Source organism: Oratosquilla oratoria, chromosome 44, assembly GCF_046742065.1.
Source record: "Oratosquilla oratoria isolate Oo_2021 chromosome 44, ASM4674206v1, whole genome shotgun sequence".
Classification (NCBI taxonomy): Eukaryota; Metazoa; Arthropoda; class Malacostraca; order Stomatopoda; family Squillidae; genus Oratosquilla; species Oratosquilla oratoria.
Window position 1 is genome coordinate 11220810 of NC_134820.1, and position 18349 is coordinate 11239158.

Genomic DNA, 18349 nt, shown 5'->3' on the forward strand with positions numbered 1-18349 from the left:
TATTGTACACGTCAGCAATGAAATCGGGCTCCCGGTCATTGTTTATAAATATAACGCTGAGAGCGAACTTATGCAACTCACTCGCTTTCGGGTATTATGATATTTATCAGCACTTAAACCATAAAAATATAACACTCTCCTTCTACCCCTCTTTCTACCAACTCATCTACCATCCTCTTACAGGGCTCAGCAGCTACCACTTGGTCGTCCCGACCAACCCTTTTCTACTGCCCTTTTACAGGGCTTTGGCATACTACAATATTCTGGAAATCAACATTCTATATAAGGAGCTAAGTCAATAATTAAGACTATTCCTGTATAAACTGGCTAAAACAAGGTTAAAAAGAAACATACTTCAATGGATGTTGTCATCAACTTAATGGTATCCCAAAATATGTTATAAATATGCAACTACTCCAACATGTACAAATGTCTGTAACACCAAATGGCTAATAATCCTTAAAAGCATCATAATCAAATTATGAATACAAAACATTTTAATATACAGCAGTTTCGGTAAATCGTTTGCTACAACTTCATGCCGGTAAGTGACGAATAGTATTTGATGTCCTCATCTTTCTGAATACAATAAATCATGCTAAGGCAGTAACAACCAAGGGGAAAAAAGACAGCAATTAAAATAAGGACATATTTGGTTGAGGAATTGCTTGTGGAAAATCTCAATGTAGGATGCTTTCTTATTTTCATAGGTGGGGGGGTAATGTGATGTTGATGTTTGTGAGGTATGTTACATCCGTTATATGCACAGTATTAAGGGTGTTAGCAATAGTGGAGGGTATCCCTGCACAGTTTCACACTTGTCAGAAACTGAGATAGTACATTCAACTGATTTCAACCTAGGACAGATAATAGATATTCTAGCTCGCCCTCCCAGTCATCCTCTCGTTCACTAGCTCGTCCTCGTAATCGTTCCCTCGTTCACTAGCTCGTCCTCGTAGTTGTCCCTCGTGCCAGCGTGGTCCTGTATTGTTGCTTGCAGTTCTCTTCATATTCGTAGCCGTATTTTGCACTAATTCCATTTAGCACCAGTCTCTTCTTTAGTAGCGTTGAGTTTTGTCCCTAACTGCCGCCACTTTCAACCTGTTTTCAACATTCACCCACCTTTCTCCACTGTCATTCGTCACTTCCCCTTTCTTCACTTTCACTTCTTATTACTGTCTTTGTTTCATATATGATTAGTCACTCACAATTTTAGTCGGTAGGCCCTGTGACTCCAATAATTCCTTTTTATCATATAGTATAATCCTCAGGCAAGAGGAAATTAACTGTAGAGATTTTTCTTACCTTAAATTCTTATACAATTTGCTTTTCCGAGGTACACTCAAGGAATCCCCCCCCCCCCGAGAATACGCAAGCGAGGTCCTAGGTTAGCTTTGCGGTGACGAGGTGATTTCTTAAGTGCAGTGATCTTTAACTTTATATTTAAGATCCTCCCCAAAGGGACGTGACCTTACAATCGTGAACCAATTAAATTTTATCCCCCAATCAGACACGTTGTTACATATCTATGTGCAATATTGTTTACTTAAGCAATCTCGAATCTCTGCATATCTCACTAAGATTACTACATTGGTCACGTCAGCAATGAATTTGGTCATAGTTTATTAATATAACGCTGAGAGCAAACTTATGCAAATCACTTGCCTTCGGGTGTTATAATATCAACACCTAAACCATATAAATATAACACTCGCCTTTTACCCCCTCTTTCTACCAACTCATCTACCAGCCTCTTACAGTCGGGAAAGGCAAAGCTTTTGTTTAACGCATCCATAATGGCGACAAGCTCAGCCGTAAGGATTGTGGTGGAGGGAAGCTTCAAGAAAAGGACTCTTTTGTGGCTTTTAGGAATATGCCTGCCCTTGTATGACCATCTTCAAGTACTGACCCGTCCGTGTGCACCAAGAACTCTTCTCGATACTTGAGAGCAAGCAGGTCTTGGGTGCGTGCAGCCAAGAGGCGAGGGTTGTTATGTCATCCTAGCCCGGGGATGTCAAGCTCAACCTCGGGTGGAGAAATAGTCCAAGGAAGAAAGGGGTCTACTTGGCATTGGGCGACCCGTCAATGGTCACTGGGCTGGAGTCCGGCTCTGAGGCAGAGGTTACTCACGAAGCTGGGCAGTCCATAGATGGGTATCGTGGACGGGGCCGAAATCCATTCCTCGTACATTTCCTATTCTGTTCTTCTTTTAAGTCCGGCACCCTTACTGGGCCAAAGAGGTATCTGCAGGCGTCTTTCTTCAAGCGATACTAGAGGGAGAAGTAACCAGCCTCGTTATACACCTGCTCGTGTGGCACTGACTGTGGCAGGCCAAGTCCTAGATGGAGTGTTTGACACTATCCGAGCCATTTTGTACGTGATCTTCAGGGAAAGATCGTGGAGGGCAGGGGCGCCGAAGAGAAGTCGGGATCGTACGAGGTTCTGAACAATGGGGAACAGAGTTTTTCTGCGTTGGACCCAGGGTTCACGTCGGATGATTCTAACGAGGTTAAAGGCCCTTCGAGCATTCAGACAAACTTGCTGGATGTGTCTTGTCCACCGTCCGTCACGCTGAAAGATAACACCAAGGTAGCGAACGGACGTACCACAGACTATAAGCTGGTTCCAGTCTGGGCAATCCCCTCTGTTGTGTCCAATGCTGTGAACTGGCATGTACACTGTCTTGGTCGCACAGAGTGTGAAGCCGAGGTCTACAAGGTGAGACACAACCGTGTTCACCTCTGGAAGAGCTCAAGTTCCGTTCGGTATTGGGCAGAGTCATTTTTGGGCCACCATTGTCTAGATTTCCTCCACAGAGCTATGTCCTCTGCATAGGCTGTAACGATAGTGTCTCCGCGCACCCCTTTCCCCATGACCACCAGTAGCAGAGTGAAGAGGAGAGAGACTACAACAGAGTCTTTGAGACCCCAATGTCAATTTTCGCCTAGGAGCTGAGTGCTCCTCTCCAGCTAACCTCTATGGAACGGTCGGAAGTGAACGTTCTGGTGAAGATGTAAACCTCTGGAGAAACTCCTATGGTTTTCTGCTTGCAGAGGAGTATCGTGTGCCAAACAGTGTTAAAAGCCTTGACAATATCAAGGAAGCATGTGTGTAGGACCCTTTTTTCTCTTTAAGCCCTGTGGACGTGCTTGGAGAGTCGCACGACGTAGTCGATAATGCTCCTTTTCTTCCTGAAACCGGCTTGAAGTTTCGGTAGCTCTCCTTTGATTTCAACATGGTGCTGGAGACGGCTTAGCACAATCCTCTCATATATCTTACCTATATGAGATGTGAGGGACACGGGCCTAAAGTTGCGAGTCTGGTTCCTTCGCTTGCCTGCCTTGGGGATGTAGACCACAATAGCGTGTTTCCAGGCTTTCGGCACTACACCCTCCCTCCAACACTTATTGCATATGGCCAGCAAGGCCTCTTGCAAGGGATGGGGGAGGTGTCTCAGAAGTGGGTAGCTGATGTTATCGGTACCTGGGGACTTCCTGGTGGCTCTGGTTGCCCTTAGGGCCCAGCGTAACTCGAAGAGGGTCACAGAACCCTACCGTCAGATGGAGTAAGGTCACCGTCGGGGGGAGGGGGGTTGTAACGACTCTTCAGTTCCTTGAACCTCTTCCAGGCTGCAGTGGGATCTTGATGGTCGTCCTTGTTGTTACTCCAGTAAGCAAACTTGGCCCTGACGATGGTCTTTTTTGCACTGAACCTTCGTCTGCTTCATGGCAATGTACGCTTCCTCAGAGTCGTCCGTCATGTAGCGTTGGTAGGCCCGCTTCTTCCTTTCCACAACAATCTTACAGTCATCAGTCCACCAGGGATGACCTCGCCTTCCGTGTCCTGTGCTGGTCAAGGGGAGGGCATGTCGAGCTGCCTCGAGTACGGTTTCGGTGAAGAGGGTGTTTAGTTCTTCCACCGAGCCGGTAAGGTCAGACCAGAACTTCGCGTCTACCAGGTAGGTTTGATACGTCGCCCAATAGTGCCCTTTCCAGATTGAATTTACCCTGCGGTGGAGGAAGTTGGATGATGGGTGTGAGATGGACGGTGATCTTAACTGGGAGGCGATTAGACGACATTGGGTTATCCAGAGTTGACTAATCAGCTATTCCCGTTAGATTGGAGAACACAAAGTACAGGTCATTGGCGGACTTTCTGTGTCCCGGGTCGTCAGGAATCCTGGTGTGACCGCCATCGTTGAGGAATACCATATCTGCCTCCTCTAGGTGGGAGACAATTTCTGGGAGAGGAATGGGCATAAACTTCCCATAAGGCGTCGCGGCTATTGAAATCGCACACCACTATCCAGTTGTCAGGAAAGGCTCCCAGTCACTCGAAGCGACGAGACGTGTCAGGGTTATAGTAGTTCAGGACGTGCACGATCCGGTCCTCCTCCATTGTGACGGAAGTGACCACACCGTACCTCTCTTCCAGGGAGAAGCCAGTCAGCGACCCGAGTTTAGTAGCCAATCCTTGGAAACATAAGTGGCGACGTGTGCCTTCCCTGAATCGTCAGCCCCTACAAACGGAGTGCAGTGGTATTCTGGTAGAGCTGGAAGAAGGTGAGGACGTTTCAGTAAGGACTGTAGTGCAATTATTTCGTATGAATTGTTTTCGAGTTGTTGCACTAAAGGGTCACAAGGGGTGTTGATCGCCAGGCAGTTCCACTGCATGATCCTAAGCGCACATTATTTGCCATTTCCAAAATAGTACATAGGATCACGAAGATTCCGTCTAGTAGCTTGGGCGCTTGTAGGCCGGGAAGGGGTAAATCATTTTGCAGGGATATTACAGTGGACGGAAGGTTCCCGATGGTGCTGGAGAGAGATGGATTTTTGAGTGTGGAGGGGTGCTGAGTGTAGTGAGGCCTCGCAACACCTTGCATGGAAATTTATGTCACCTCAACTGGGGGAGGGGGGTGCAATTTCCTCAGGTGAGTTGGTTTCAGTGGTTGTAGCTAGGGTGGCGGATTTGACATGCTTGGTCTTTCATTTGCGGTTCTTCTTTTCCCCATCTGCATCGACAGCATTGGGCGTGGTTAAGGAAGCTTCTTTAAGTGGAGAGTGTACTTTGGCGCTGAAGCTCTTACCGATTTCGGAAGGAGATGCGCCGTCCAAAGATTTTTTTTTTTTTTTTTTTACTGGTGGGGGAGGGGTGCGGCGAAGTCTCTGTCCTTCGCCCATTCATCCTTCAAGTAGGAGTTCCAGCATTCCCTGGCGATGACCAACGCCTCCGCGAAGGGGATGTTGCACTGGTTTTTCGCTTAATGCGCTATTTTCCGGATAGCTACCTCCGGACAGTTGGAATACGCTGCGGAGTGTTTGCCACAACAATTGACGCAGAATAGTTGGCTTTCTTTGCAGTCTTGCGTGCCGTGACCCTTACCACATCGAGCACACCGGGGAGCCTTGCGTCGACAATCCTTCCTGGAATGCCCCAATAAATGGCACCTTGTGCATCTCCGTACGGGGTCGACATAGGGAACCACCTGGTGAAGGGTACCCAAGTTGCTCTCTGTGGAGGGGGGGGGTGTTCATTTGGAAGGCCACTCTCACCGACCCGGTCGCAACGCCATCCCTTGTAGTGAGACGCAGGACTGCATCGACGGGTAGCTCCTGGGCCTCCAAGTCTACCTTGAGTAGTTTTTTTTTGCATCATCGTCTATGGGGACTCCTTTCACAACTCCCACGACGATAGTTTTGGGTATCCTGGTTATGATTTTCCTGGGTGGCTGCCGGGCTGATTTCAGGGCCTCAATCCGTAAGAGCTAACCCTGCTGCCTCTCCGATGTATAGCTTATCAGCTATTCTCCGGATGGTGTTCGGCGGATGCTGTCAACAGGCCAACAGGCCCTACTGCATCCTTTACAACTTGTGCCTGGCGCCAGGATCCCAGCTTGAGGAATTGGGAAGGGTCTCCGATAGGCTTGATGAGGACTGGATATTTTGTGGGGCCCAAATCGAGGCGGGGCTTCTGAGGACGTTGACGACGATTGCTGACTACACGTCATTCTCCCTGTCTAGATGAAGCAGTGATGCTCGCGTACTAAAGACGTGCCGGTTCTCTCCCCTCTTCGTCGATGTTGCTGGTAGCGTCCGCAGCTGAGGGGGAAGTAGGGGGATGGTCGGCTATGTGGCCGTCCGGCTGTGGGTAGGGTTCCGCCGGTGGGGAGGAGTCTTCTTCCATACTCCGTGGTAGATCCCAGTATGTTTGGGGCCTTGCATCAGAGGCAGCTCCTCGTAGGCCGAGCGCAGATGCTGCTGTCGCTCGGCTGACCTTTCTGTCTGCTATGTGAATCGCCTCGCCGTCGCCGCACATCACCCCTCCCCCCTTCAAAAGTAAGGGGTTGTCCACAGCCCGGGTTGTAACAATATCTCTTCTGGGATGCCGGGTACGTCCATCTGTTGGCGGGGGCAATTTCTTGCGTTAGGCGTCCCACCAGTTTGCTCGTGCCGGGACCCTTCTTGGCGACGAGGGAGAAAGGAACTCTGTTGTCTATCCATACTTGCAGTTGCCGAAGTGCGTGCGAAGTCCGACGGTGCAGGGGTACCCGACACCGGCCACAGACGGCATGAAGGGTGGTGGTTCTAGTGATATCCATGGCGACGATGGTGCAGACGAGGTCGAACGAATAGCAAGTAGGCGGTTAGCTCAATCTTCCAGACAGGGTCAAGGTTGGTAATGGGGAAGTGTATTCCCGCTCGTCCGCATTTGTGGGCGGCGGGGCTGCCTGCTCGCCTGAGCTGCCCGCATCGGGGAGCTCTTATTGGTCATCTTCTCTAGCTTGGTCAAAGGCATCCGAACTACCTGATTGGCCTTTGCGGTTGGGGGTAGGTGGGACTACGAGCGTGACGGAGTTCCTCAGGGAGTCTTCTGATTGATCGGTGAAGTCTGAGCGAGCGGGAACTGACGACTTCATCGCGGGCAGTTCGTCGAAGGGCGCGTCGTCTTCCAAGGGCGTGCTGGGGCTTTCGTCACCATCAGGATCTCGGGTCGGCTCTGGGTTGTGATGTTCGTATTCGACCTGCGACGGATTCGGTGCTTGACTGACCGTGAAGGACCCCGTCCACTTGGCGGTCAGTTTGTGGGGCATTTCGTGAGGCGTGCCTGACACTAACACCAAGTTGCCGACCTGGTACGGATTGATCTGGTCTTCCTGCGGGAAATCCACGTAAGGGCTACCAACTTGACAGTTAGCGGCCAGGGTGGCCCGTATTTGCCCCCAAGTGGTCCTCATGACGAAGGGTGGGGAGTGGCACGGCTGACAGTAGGTGACAATCCACAGGCAGTCGAAGGCCGGTGCCTAGGATCAGCTGGGCGAGAGTGTAGCGTGGGCCTGAAGTGTGGAGTTATTCATTGTCAGCTGGACTGCGGGAAGGGCGTCACTGCAGGCCAAGCGGAGGTCCTCCAGCAGGGTTGCCCTCTAGACATTGTTAATAGTCCGGTCGGATCGCTCGACGACAGAGTTTCCTAGCGGGTAGTACGGTGAACATTACGCCATCTTGCATCCCAGCAGATGCTGTAGCCGAGCCCAAACTTGCCTGGTGAATTACGCCCCTCGGTCGCTCAAGATGGATGCAGGGACCCCGAAGTAGGTGATGACGCGGTCGAACAAGCCTCTGGCCACTGTAGGGACGGATTGGTCGGCCGCCAACAAGATCGTGAACCTGGAGTACACGTCGATAATGGAAATGATGAACTGGTGTCCTCGGGTTGCTGGGAAGGGGTCCATAACGCCGATGCTGGCGGTGTGCCAGGGGCGCTCGGCAGTCATGTGGCGGGCTGAAGGTCCGCGGATCCTGTAGTCGGTCCCTCACTGGCACCCCTCGCAGGCTCGGGCGGTGTCTTCGGGCATCTAGCGGTTTCCGTCGACTACGTATCGTTCTCAGTACTTGTTCAGCATTTTTTTTTTTTTTTCGCTCCCAGATGGTTGGCGGCCGACTGATGCAGCACCTGCAGCAGGTGCTTGGCGGCGACGGACCCCACCACAACCCTTCCCTGCGGATCGAAGTTGTAGCTGCTCAGGCTTATGAGTCCGGGTCGGACGGGCTCTCCTCGTTGGATGGCTTTGTTAATCTCTCGCAGTTTGGTGCGGAGTTCATCAGGTAGGTCCTGCAAGGCCGTCAACAAGAAGATCCCCTCCTCCTGCGGTAGTCTGGACAAAGCGTCGACGTGGGCTTGCGACTACGAAGGAGAACTCCTCCAGTTCCGCCCGCCATCGGTGGAGGAGGGCGTAGTCTTCATCGTTTGTGGCCACTGCAGAGTGTAGTGCCCCGTGTACATCTCGAAGTCCATCTCCACCAGGACCAGGTAGTGCCTGAATTTCTGGATGGCCCAGACTATCGCGAGGCACTCCAGCTTTGTGGCCCCGTAGTTCTTCTCTGCCGAATTGATGGTACGACTGGCACAACATATCAAGCGTTCTCGCCTGTCCTGGACCTAAGCCAGGAAGACCCCCAGACCCAAGGCAGAAGCGTTCGTGTAAACGGAAGGGCAGGCGAAAATCGGGGCAGGCGGTGACGGGTTTGGCCAGTAACTTCTACTTCAACCCGTCGAAGGCATGTCACTGCTGATTCCAGGCCCACGAGGCCCCTTGTAGACATTGTGGATATTCACATGATAGTATATTTTATAGGATGACATGAATCATCATAAGATTTATTCACATAAGGGCGTGACAATTGGTGTATGCTTTTCTCTACACTTAAAGTAATATTTTGCCTGATTCACGCCCTAATTCTCGTCCCTCATCCACAGCTCCTAGATTTAGCCCGTCGGACTGCCATTCGTTAGTGCCTCAATATGTTGCAAGAGTTACGAAATCCTCATTGATACCGGTTCACTAATATCACTATTACCTTATGACTCAGAATTACAATCTTACCTTTGACCGACATCGGTTCTTGTAAATGTTTCAAGGGACACGCATACGGTGAAGTAGACGTGGAACTTGGAATTCAACGTATTAGACGATCTGCTACATGGTAACATGGTATTTTTGTAGTTGCTGATGTCGTGCGCCCCATTCCTGGAACATCTTTTCTAAGTGCTAAATCATTAGTTATAGATTGTAAGAATCGGTTGTTATTTGATCCATTCACCGGAAGCAGTACCCTTTATTTATTTGCGTTAGTATCCAATAATACTACCAAATTCAAAGTTATAAGAAAATATATAATCCTGACTTTGATAATAAGAAAAGATATATAGACAAGTATACGTGATCACTGGAATCAACCGGATATTCAATGAGACAAACTAGAGTAGTAATCTCAAAAGTTGTTCATGAAATTTAACAAAAATGTAAAAAACATGTGCACAGGTAAAAATTTACTAAGATACACTATGTTATTATAAAGAACAAAGTGGAGAATGAAGTGGATTTTGGTGTAATTAGTAACGACCTGAAAAAATCTTATTGTTGTATTTCTGACTCGGGGAAACCAAATGAGACAATGGGATCGGTAGCCAGACGTACGATAATTATAATACATCTACGATTATTTACCCCTCTGTACGATGTACGATAGTGTTCATCATTATCGTACATTTTGTTCCATAATTTTCTGTATTTTGTACGATTTGTACGATAATTTTCTATGTTTATTAAATAGTTGTATAGAATATTGTAAGAGCTGAAAAACAGTAACTGTCATTTAGTTTCATAAAGTTTCTGGAAAAATAGACAATGGAACTGGGAGGTTTCATATTTTAGAGAGACGAGAAATTCACGCGTTCAGAACGTTCAAAAAGGTGCTCAGTGGTGGAGTAGGCCTAAGTAAATCAGATCAATCTTCATTCAGTATGGATTCATCTTCAGGATCCAAAAAGAGAAAGCTGGCTATTTGTGATGCTTTCTTAAACTATGCATCTTTCAGGTAATTAGTTACACAATAATTAATAACTGCATTTCTGATTCTGTATAGCTAATGAGAAGAGGCAAGTAGGCAAGGTTGAGTATGTTATAATATCCACCGCCAAATGTTATATGAGACAGAAATGTTAAATATTATAGTGAGTATTTAAGATTATAAAAGTGAGTGATAACTTAATGTTCATGTAAAAGAGGCAAATGGTAATTATGTGGAGCATCGTGAGTTCAAGTAGTGAAATATGTCATGTGTGTTTGATATTTTACAGAGGCACCTGGTGGCCCTTCTAGACAGGCTGAGGCATCTACTTCAGGTTCTCAGTCTCGTCGTCAGCAAAGATATAGGAAGGGATGGGAAACAGACCCTGCTTTCAAGCCGTGGCTACAGGAAACACCTGACCAGTATAAAGCTAGGGGTAAATTATGTAACGTTACTATGACTGCAGAACTAACAGTGCTAAAAAAAATAATTGAAAAACACTGTTTCTATTTCAAGGGTACAATTGACAAGCAGGTACCAGTATCAACCTTCTTTAAAAAAAAAAAAAAAAAAAAAAAAAAAAAAAAGGGATCATGTGGCTCGGGCAGAAATAAAGCTGGCAAATGTTCTAGCTGCACATAATGTGCCTTTAAAGGTAATGGATCACTATAGTCAGAGGCCTTGAGAGATATTTTTAGTGACTCCAAGATAGCACAGGAATTTGCTATGAAAAGAACTAAAGTAACTGCAGTTGTAACTAATGTCATAGGAAAGTCCTACAAAGAACAACTTGCTCACAAACTAAGAGAAACAAAATTTAGCGTTCTTACGGACGAGTGTACTGACGTTGGTTCCATAAAAACATCTTGTGATGTAGTAAGGTTCTTTTATCATGATATTAAGTGTGTTGAAAGTAAATTCTGGGAGCTGTGTGGTTTATAATACAGCCAACCCTGGAAATGTCGGAAAATGAGCCACTGCTAGTAGTCTCTATGAGGGAATGATGAAAACATTTTTGAGAAACATGAAATCCCAGTTACACAAATGATAGGTTTTGGAGCTGATGGGTGTAGTGTAATTATGGGAGCTCACAATTCAGTTGCAAGTCGCTTCCGTAATGAATGCCCTGGTCCTTTTTATAGCCTAATCTAACGTGTTTGCCATTCTGCTCACCTCTATGCCAGCGAGGCTTGTAAGACTACCTAGAAGGTGTGATGGTTTAGCAAGAGAAATGTACATTTTCTTGAAGTGTAGTAGCAAGCGCCAGTGAGTTTGTACAATTTCAGTCTCTCCTTCACTTGAAGCCCCACAAGATGCTACACCCATCACAGACGAGGTGGTTGTCATTGGTTGCTGTTGTTCAGAGGATCTTGGAACAATGGGAAGCTCTTCGGTTGTTTTTCTCAGACATGTGGTTATCTGAGAAGCTAGTTGCTGCTGAGCTAATTTTCAACTCTCTACATGGCCCTTTCATTAAGTTGTACTACTACTTCCTAGATTGGATTTTGCCAAAATTCATACTTTAACTTTTAATAAGTACTTTCAGTCAGATAAACTAGTGATAACAGTGCTCCATGAAAAGTAAATGTTCTTTTTAAGGATATTCTCCTTTCATGGAGAGAGAATATGTAATGAAAACAGAACTTTGTTTGATAGATCCAATAGGAATGTTACTAGCGGGGTCCCCCAGGGCTCGGTTTTGGGTCCCTTGTTGTTCATTATGTATATAAACGACTTAGACGATGGGTTAAATAGTAATGTTAGTAAGTTTGCGGACGACACTAAAATAGGACGCCTAATTAGGTCAGGAGACGACGCCCAGATTCTGCAGGATGATCTTAATAAACTGTTAACATGGTCGGTGAAATGGCAAATGAACTTCAATATCTCTAAGTGTAGCGTGTTAAACGTAGGGCTACACAACCCCGAAAATAGATACAACTTAGATAACACGTTTTTAGAAAAATCTGAGTGCGAGAGGGACTTGGGAGTTCTGGTGAGTCCGGACCTTAAAACCAGGAAGCAGTGCATTAGCGCCAGAAATAAAGCTAACAGAGCATTAGGCTTCATTGCTAGGACGGTAACGAATAGAAGTGCAGAGGTAATTATTAAACTCTATCTAGCGATAGTTAGACCCATCCTTGACTATGCGGTACAGTTTTGGTCTCCGTCCTACAGAATGGACATAAATTCACTAGAATCAGTACAGAGAAGAATGACCAAAATGATACAAGGACTCGGAAATTTGCCTTACGAAGAGAGGCTTAGGCACCTAAACTTACACTCTCTGGAAAGACGCAGAGTGCGGGGTGATCTAATAGAAGTGTTCAAGTGGATCAAAGGCTGATGCAAACAAGGTCATCATAATAAAACAACAGGGCAGGACTCGCAGTAATGGGTATAAACTGGACAAATTTAGATTTAAGAAGGAAATAGGCAAGAATTAATTTACTAATAGGGTGGTCGATGAATGGAATAAACTTAGTAACCATGTAGTAAGCGCTGAAACTATCAGTTGTTTTAAAAAACGATTACACAACTTTATGGATGGGGATGACAGGTGGTGATGGATACGGAGCTGCCTAGTGTAGGCCTTATGGTCTTTTGCAGTCTCCTTTATTCTAATGTTCTTATAAGCATCTCAGTGACACAGAAATATATCTACGTGTAAAAGTCTTATAGGAACTGCAAGACTCTCGTGTAACAGCAAGAAAATCTGAGTTGCAGGATTTTTTCCAGCGCTGCAATTTTATGTCTTTGGCTTGCTGTGAAATTAAAAAGAGGTATTATTTCAGCGACTGTCATCTCAAAACTGAATTGTCTGATTCCAACTAATGTTTTATCATTGAATTTTAGGAAGTCAGTTCCGTCTTTGGTACCCTAGGTAACTGCTTTGCCCCCTACTTGTACCTCCAGAAGACAGCTCATTATTGCCAAGACTGGATGATCAATGGCGAATATTGCCACCGGAGTGTGACAACTCAGCCTTGAATACAGAGGACAGTGATAAGTTTTGGGCTGCATTATTAAAAGATAAACCAAACTTAACAGACCATTCACAGTTTGCACTCTGTTCTTAGCCAACCCCATTCGAATGCAAAATGTGCTTTAATAAAATTAACCTTTTCAAAACTAAGGTAAGAAATAGGTTGAAGAAAGCAACTGTAAATGGGGTACTTCTAGCAACAGAAAGTATGAAGTCTACTGGATCATAATGTAAAAACTTTGAACCAACAAATATGTATTTTCTCTTGGCAGCCAAGGAACTACTGTATACAGTAACAACTCGCATTCTGACTCTAAGCCAGAATATGAATAATTATCTTAATTACATACGAATATGAAAGATTTTTCTTAAAAAAAATCATTTCGTTACACTGATGATGAGGCCTGTTATATGTGATTTGCTATTGAGGTATGGTAAGTTTAAATTGTGATTATCTTATTATTTTCAATGAAACAATTTGTGAAAGATAATTTATTTGAATTTCTCAATATTAATCAAATTTTGAAAGGCATAAAGTGTACATTTTATTTATCTCAAAGGATATATATTAGATCATAAAATGTACGATAATTTGTACGCTATTTCTTTAATAACAGTACCATAGTCTTGTCATGAAAACAATAATTTTGAGGTCCCTGTTCAGAATCTGGCAACCCTGATTGGTTTGTCCACAATTGTAATACGTTGTCCCCGAATGGCCTCTAAACCCCATTAAGACATTGATATATTGATGAGGGCACAACGGCAAGCCACAAACCTCATACCAAGTATATGAAACAATTTATACGAAAACAACTTGAATATCATGATGTGATAAATGCTATTGTGTAGCATTTTTATTGTTTTATAATACAATGCATATACATGTATTCAAACAGGAAAAATTGAAGAAATATATTCTTTACTATTGCTGGAACAAGTAAGTTAACCAAAAGCCATATTTATTTATTCAATCGTTCCATTTGCCGTATACTATTGTAGCATTACTATTTTTTCGCATGGCTTAAAACTTTCTCTCTGCCCTTACACACCCATTTTCTCTCCACCACTTGTTCGTTTATTCCGTTTCTTTCCAATAATCACCACCATCAACAGCCGCAAATATCACCTATTTTTCCATGGCTCATGGCATTGGCCGCGATGTGATTGTACCAACCTCTGCCACTGCATCTCCGAGGAGTTTAGAATTCCATTACCTCCCCCCCACACACACACACACCCCTTGAGGTCTCGACACCTAGACATTTGCTCTTCAAATGTGCTTTTGTGTTTGTCGTATAATCACCGGTGCTAACTGGATTCTGTTCATACATTAACTATTTCCTCCGAACGATTAACAGGAAACTGAATGTAAAGCATTTCAAACTCATATAACGACGCCGCTACCACCTGGCAGAATATTGATTTATTTCGTCTGTCCGACCATATCTTCGCGTGTTTATTACGCATGTGCGAACGCATGGTGCTAGCTGAGGTATTGATTCACTCCTGATTATTTCTTGCTACACGTTAGGTAATCAATAACTTTGAGCCCGTCATGGTTAACTTTGATTGAGTTATGTTCGATCACAAAGGGCTGTATTAGGGCTCAAATGGGCTATAGGGTTTAATTTTCATTTTAGGAGCTAAAGAATAAAAAGTAAAGAGCTGTAAACTAACCTGGGTAAGCTTTAGGGACGGAACTTAAAAAACGAGAGAAAAAAAATCGTGGAAACAGTGGGAGAGGGGCCATGCAGTAGTCCTGCAAGACAAACAGAGAAGCTGTCCACTTTCAGAACCCTGTGATTCCCTTTACGTCCACCCAAAGGAGCTGACACAGGGTCACCAGACTTGCCCCAATATCTCTCTATCAATTTCAATTGTATTTCTTTGACTTTTCACACATGGAAAACTGACAACCGGTGACTGCTCCTCTTCCACTACTTTCAGATGGTGGCATGAAAACAGCCCCAGGTCATATCCTGTTTATAATAGATAGGTAAATGTATACGGGCACGGAAACACATTCTCACAGGTTCACAACGGAAATAGTGTTTTGGTTGGGGAAGTTCTTAAAAGTAAAACGAGAGCAGCAGTCAGGGAATAAGTGATCATGCGAGTCTCCTTTTACACACACACACACACACACACACACACACACACACACACTCACACACACATATATATATATATATATATATGTGTGTGTGTGTGTGTGTGTGTGTGTGTGTGTGTGTGTGTGTGTGTGTGTGTTTCACCATGGTCTTGGATCACTTGTTGGATTCGTGATCGGCAGTTATTAACCTCCCGAATGAAAGCTCAGAGCTCGTATCACCGATCTATGGGTAATAATGTGACCTTACACGCACTCACATACACCCAACTCTCCGCCCACGAGAATTGAAATACCACCCCGCAACGAAGCGATACTGAAATTATTTCAGATCTGGGCGGGAGCCGAACCCGGACCGCCGTAGTGGCAGGCGAGATCACAAGGTGTATGTGTGTCTGTTGTTGCTGCTGCTACTGCAGTCAGGTGATTTAATGCAACTGAGAGTCTCGCCTGTCATTTTACAAATGATAAAACTTTCATGAACCAGAATAACCGGGTATGTACAAAGTTATAATAGACAAGAGGCATTGTCATGTCAGGTAACATTTTCTGAGTAACACACACACACACACACACACACACACACACACACACACACACACACACACACACACACACACACATATATATATATATATATATATATATATATATATATATATATATATATATATATATATTCTCCGCTGCCGATTGAGTACTACGGCAGTGAATGAAATAGGATGACGTCAGTCAGACTAAATTTTAAATGCACGACCAGATATGGATGTGGTGTCCAATACAAAATACTGTATTTGTATTTAGGGGCGGACTGGGATGTTAAAGAGGCCCGGGCATTTTTCACTCAGATCCAACCAGGTAAAGCTTTTATCCAATCAGAGCTGTCGCTTGTACCGGCCCACTTGGGCACAAAAGAACCGGCTCACCGGGCAGTGCCAATGCCCTAATGCCGACCATACACTATCATGTACACCTGACAGGTACGCCTGAAAAGTTACGCCTGTCATGTATGCCATGGATTCTCGAGAAGATGAGTTGTACTTTCTCTCCTTATTATCTCAGGCGACCTGACAACTGATCGAATTTTCATCAGTTGTCAGGTCGCCTGAGAGGCTAGTTTTTCCCGCCATACACTATCAGGTATACCTGACAGGCGTGACTGTTCATGCGTACCTGTCAGGTGTACATGATAGTGTATGGCCGGCCTTATGGCCAGTCCGGGTCCTGTTTGTATTCCATATCAGATAACCCACTCCTCTATCGTTGGGGACAGCGTCGCGCCGAAGAGGTGGCAAAATAGAGATGGAACGTGGTATGAAAGGGGAAATTGCTAAATTCCATTAAATATTGACTGCAGAAAACCCCTGAGAAGTAAAACGCAATAATTATTATTCTATTACATCATAGTGATATGGGAATAAACACGAAATACAGGACTATCGGAAAACCGTGCATTTGTGCATTTTTGTAGAGGTCCTAATTCTGTACGTTGCTCAGTCACTCAACAATTTCCACGCCTCCCATTTCAAATTAACTTTGCCTTTTCTATTTCCTATTACTTGATAGGAATTAATTACCAATGTTTACTTTTAGTGTTCGTAAATGTGGTTAGATTCCTGTATTTTAGCAATATTACATAGTATTTCATCGTCTAAGCAACACGACTGCAACATCAGTTGTTACCCTTCGATTTGGATGTTACACATTACATCGTTATAATTATATGTATTAAACAATTAAGCTATCGTAACGATATTTAATGGCTATGTAATGAAGTTACCACATTCTTGCAATGTCTGGATTCATTAAAGTGTGCAACCTAAATCATAATCAATAAGAGAGGCTTGTCTAGTGTGGATCAGCATCAGTTATAGCGTTTGAAGAGACATCATCAACCCCCCTCAATGTATTGTATTATACAAATATATCAACTGGCATATTTTCAAACAAGGTAAAGCATGTAATGTCATAGAATACGATGAAACCTCAAGCTCATCTGTACTTAATGGTACAGGTCCGCTAACAAAACATCTTATATGATAGGTATTTTTCCTGAAGACAATTACTGGTGCAATACACAGAAAGAAAAACATGCAATATCCACGGGGGTTTTGACAAGAATATAAATAACAATTGCTGATTATCAGAAATGCATAAACTGCAATAATACTGGTCAATCATTATACAGTAGAAATACCTGTATATATTTAATCTCGTTTGATTTGCGATATAAGTGTTTTTATTTTGACATGAGCCAAATACAATGTCAAGAAAGAAATGTTAATGTATATACCAACAATTACAGGCCAGTATCCTAAAATAATCAAGCCAATTGATATGTATATATACAACCAGTTAGTAGGCCTGTAGCAAATATTTGCTTCATTATTATTATTTTTTTTTTTCCTAAAGCTCCTGCATAATCATATTTGTTTTTCATACAAATGGCGTCCTCCCTCAACCTATTGCAGAGATAGGCTTCGTCCGGTAAAGAGGTGGCGCTGACTCGGGAGAAAAAATCTTGTTTTTGTATATTATCGTGCAGATTGAGTGCATTTTCCAAGGAGAAAATCGACTGCATAGTTGATAGGATTATTTGGGTTTATAGATTACTTTAAAATTATATTTCAGAATTGTTATATGAAATGGTATTTCTCTTGCAGATAATCGAAGGTAGAAGAGGAAGCACTGAAGAGTAAACATGGGTGTCTTTAATAAGGAAGAAGATTCAGCGGACGTGGAGATGACTGAGGTTGAAGTAAGTATTAATTATTATGCAGTGTAAGGTAACATTAACCATGGTATAGATGATTTACGTGTCAACGGCAGTGTAAATAGGTGTAGGAAGGAATCAATCATTCGCCAATGCCGCATAGATGTCATAATAACATGGAACCTGTGTTGTAAAAATATATTACAAGCGTTTTTGTGTTGTTCTGTTGATAGGGTGGAGATGATGAAGGCAAAACTAAGAAGAGGAAACCATGGGAAAGGCCAGGAGGTGAGTAACAATATTTGCCATGATTTTATCATTTTCTATAACGTTAGTTTAAATTATACATCTATTTTGTTTTGATTACAATATCATTGATAGGGAATTGTTAATAAAGCAATTAATGTAAAAGTACAGCTTATATGTATTAATGGGTACAATGGTATGAGTTATTGATTTTGGTAAAGATTCGTTTCTCTGATGTAAGGAAGTTCAAAATGAATAAGTATGGTTTTTGGCTGTGAGGTATTGTAACGTTAATATGTATGCTCTAACCAAATGCAACACAATTTGTTTGCTGGGTCTTTAGCCCTGGATTGTTAACTGAGCCTAACCCAGGGACCCATGAAGTTGGTACATACATCAGTATAACGAACCTTAACCTTTGGGAATTTAGGACAAAAATA

The 18349-nt window shown here is 44.0% G+C and overlaps 1 protein-coding gene across 2 annotated transcripts in view; it reads left to right on the forward strand.

Annotated features, from left to right (window-relative positions):
- The first annotated feature begins 17392 nt into the window (after positions 1-17392).
- The window catches only part of LOC143022169 (double-stranded RNA-specific editase 1-like), a 42001-nt gene continuing 41044 nt past the window's right edge, over positions 17393-18349 (forward strand). Inside the window, exons 1-3 of one of the 2 annotated variants that reach the window (XM_076180270.1) lie at positions 17393-17437; positions 17614-17708; positions 17897-17951. In XM_076180270.1, the coding sequence (XP_076036385.1) occupies positions 17652-17708; positions 17897-17951 (112 nt within the window). In that variant the 5' untranslated portion in view covers positions 17393-17437; positions 17614-17651. Of the gene's footprint in view, positions 17446-17613; positions 17709-17896; positions 17952-18349 lie in introns of both variants that reach the window. The other variant, XM_076180268.1, reaches the window with a different exon arrangement.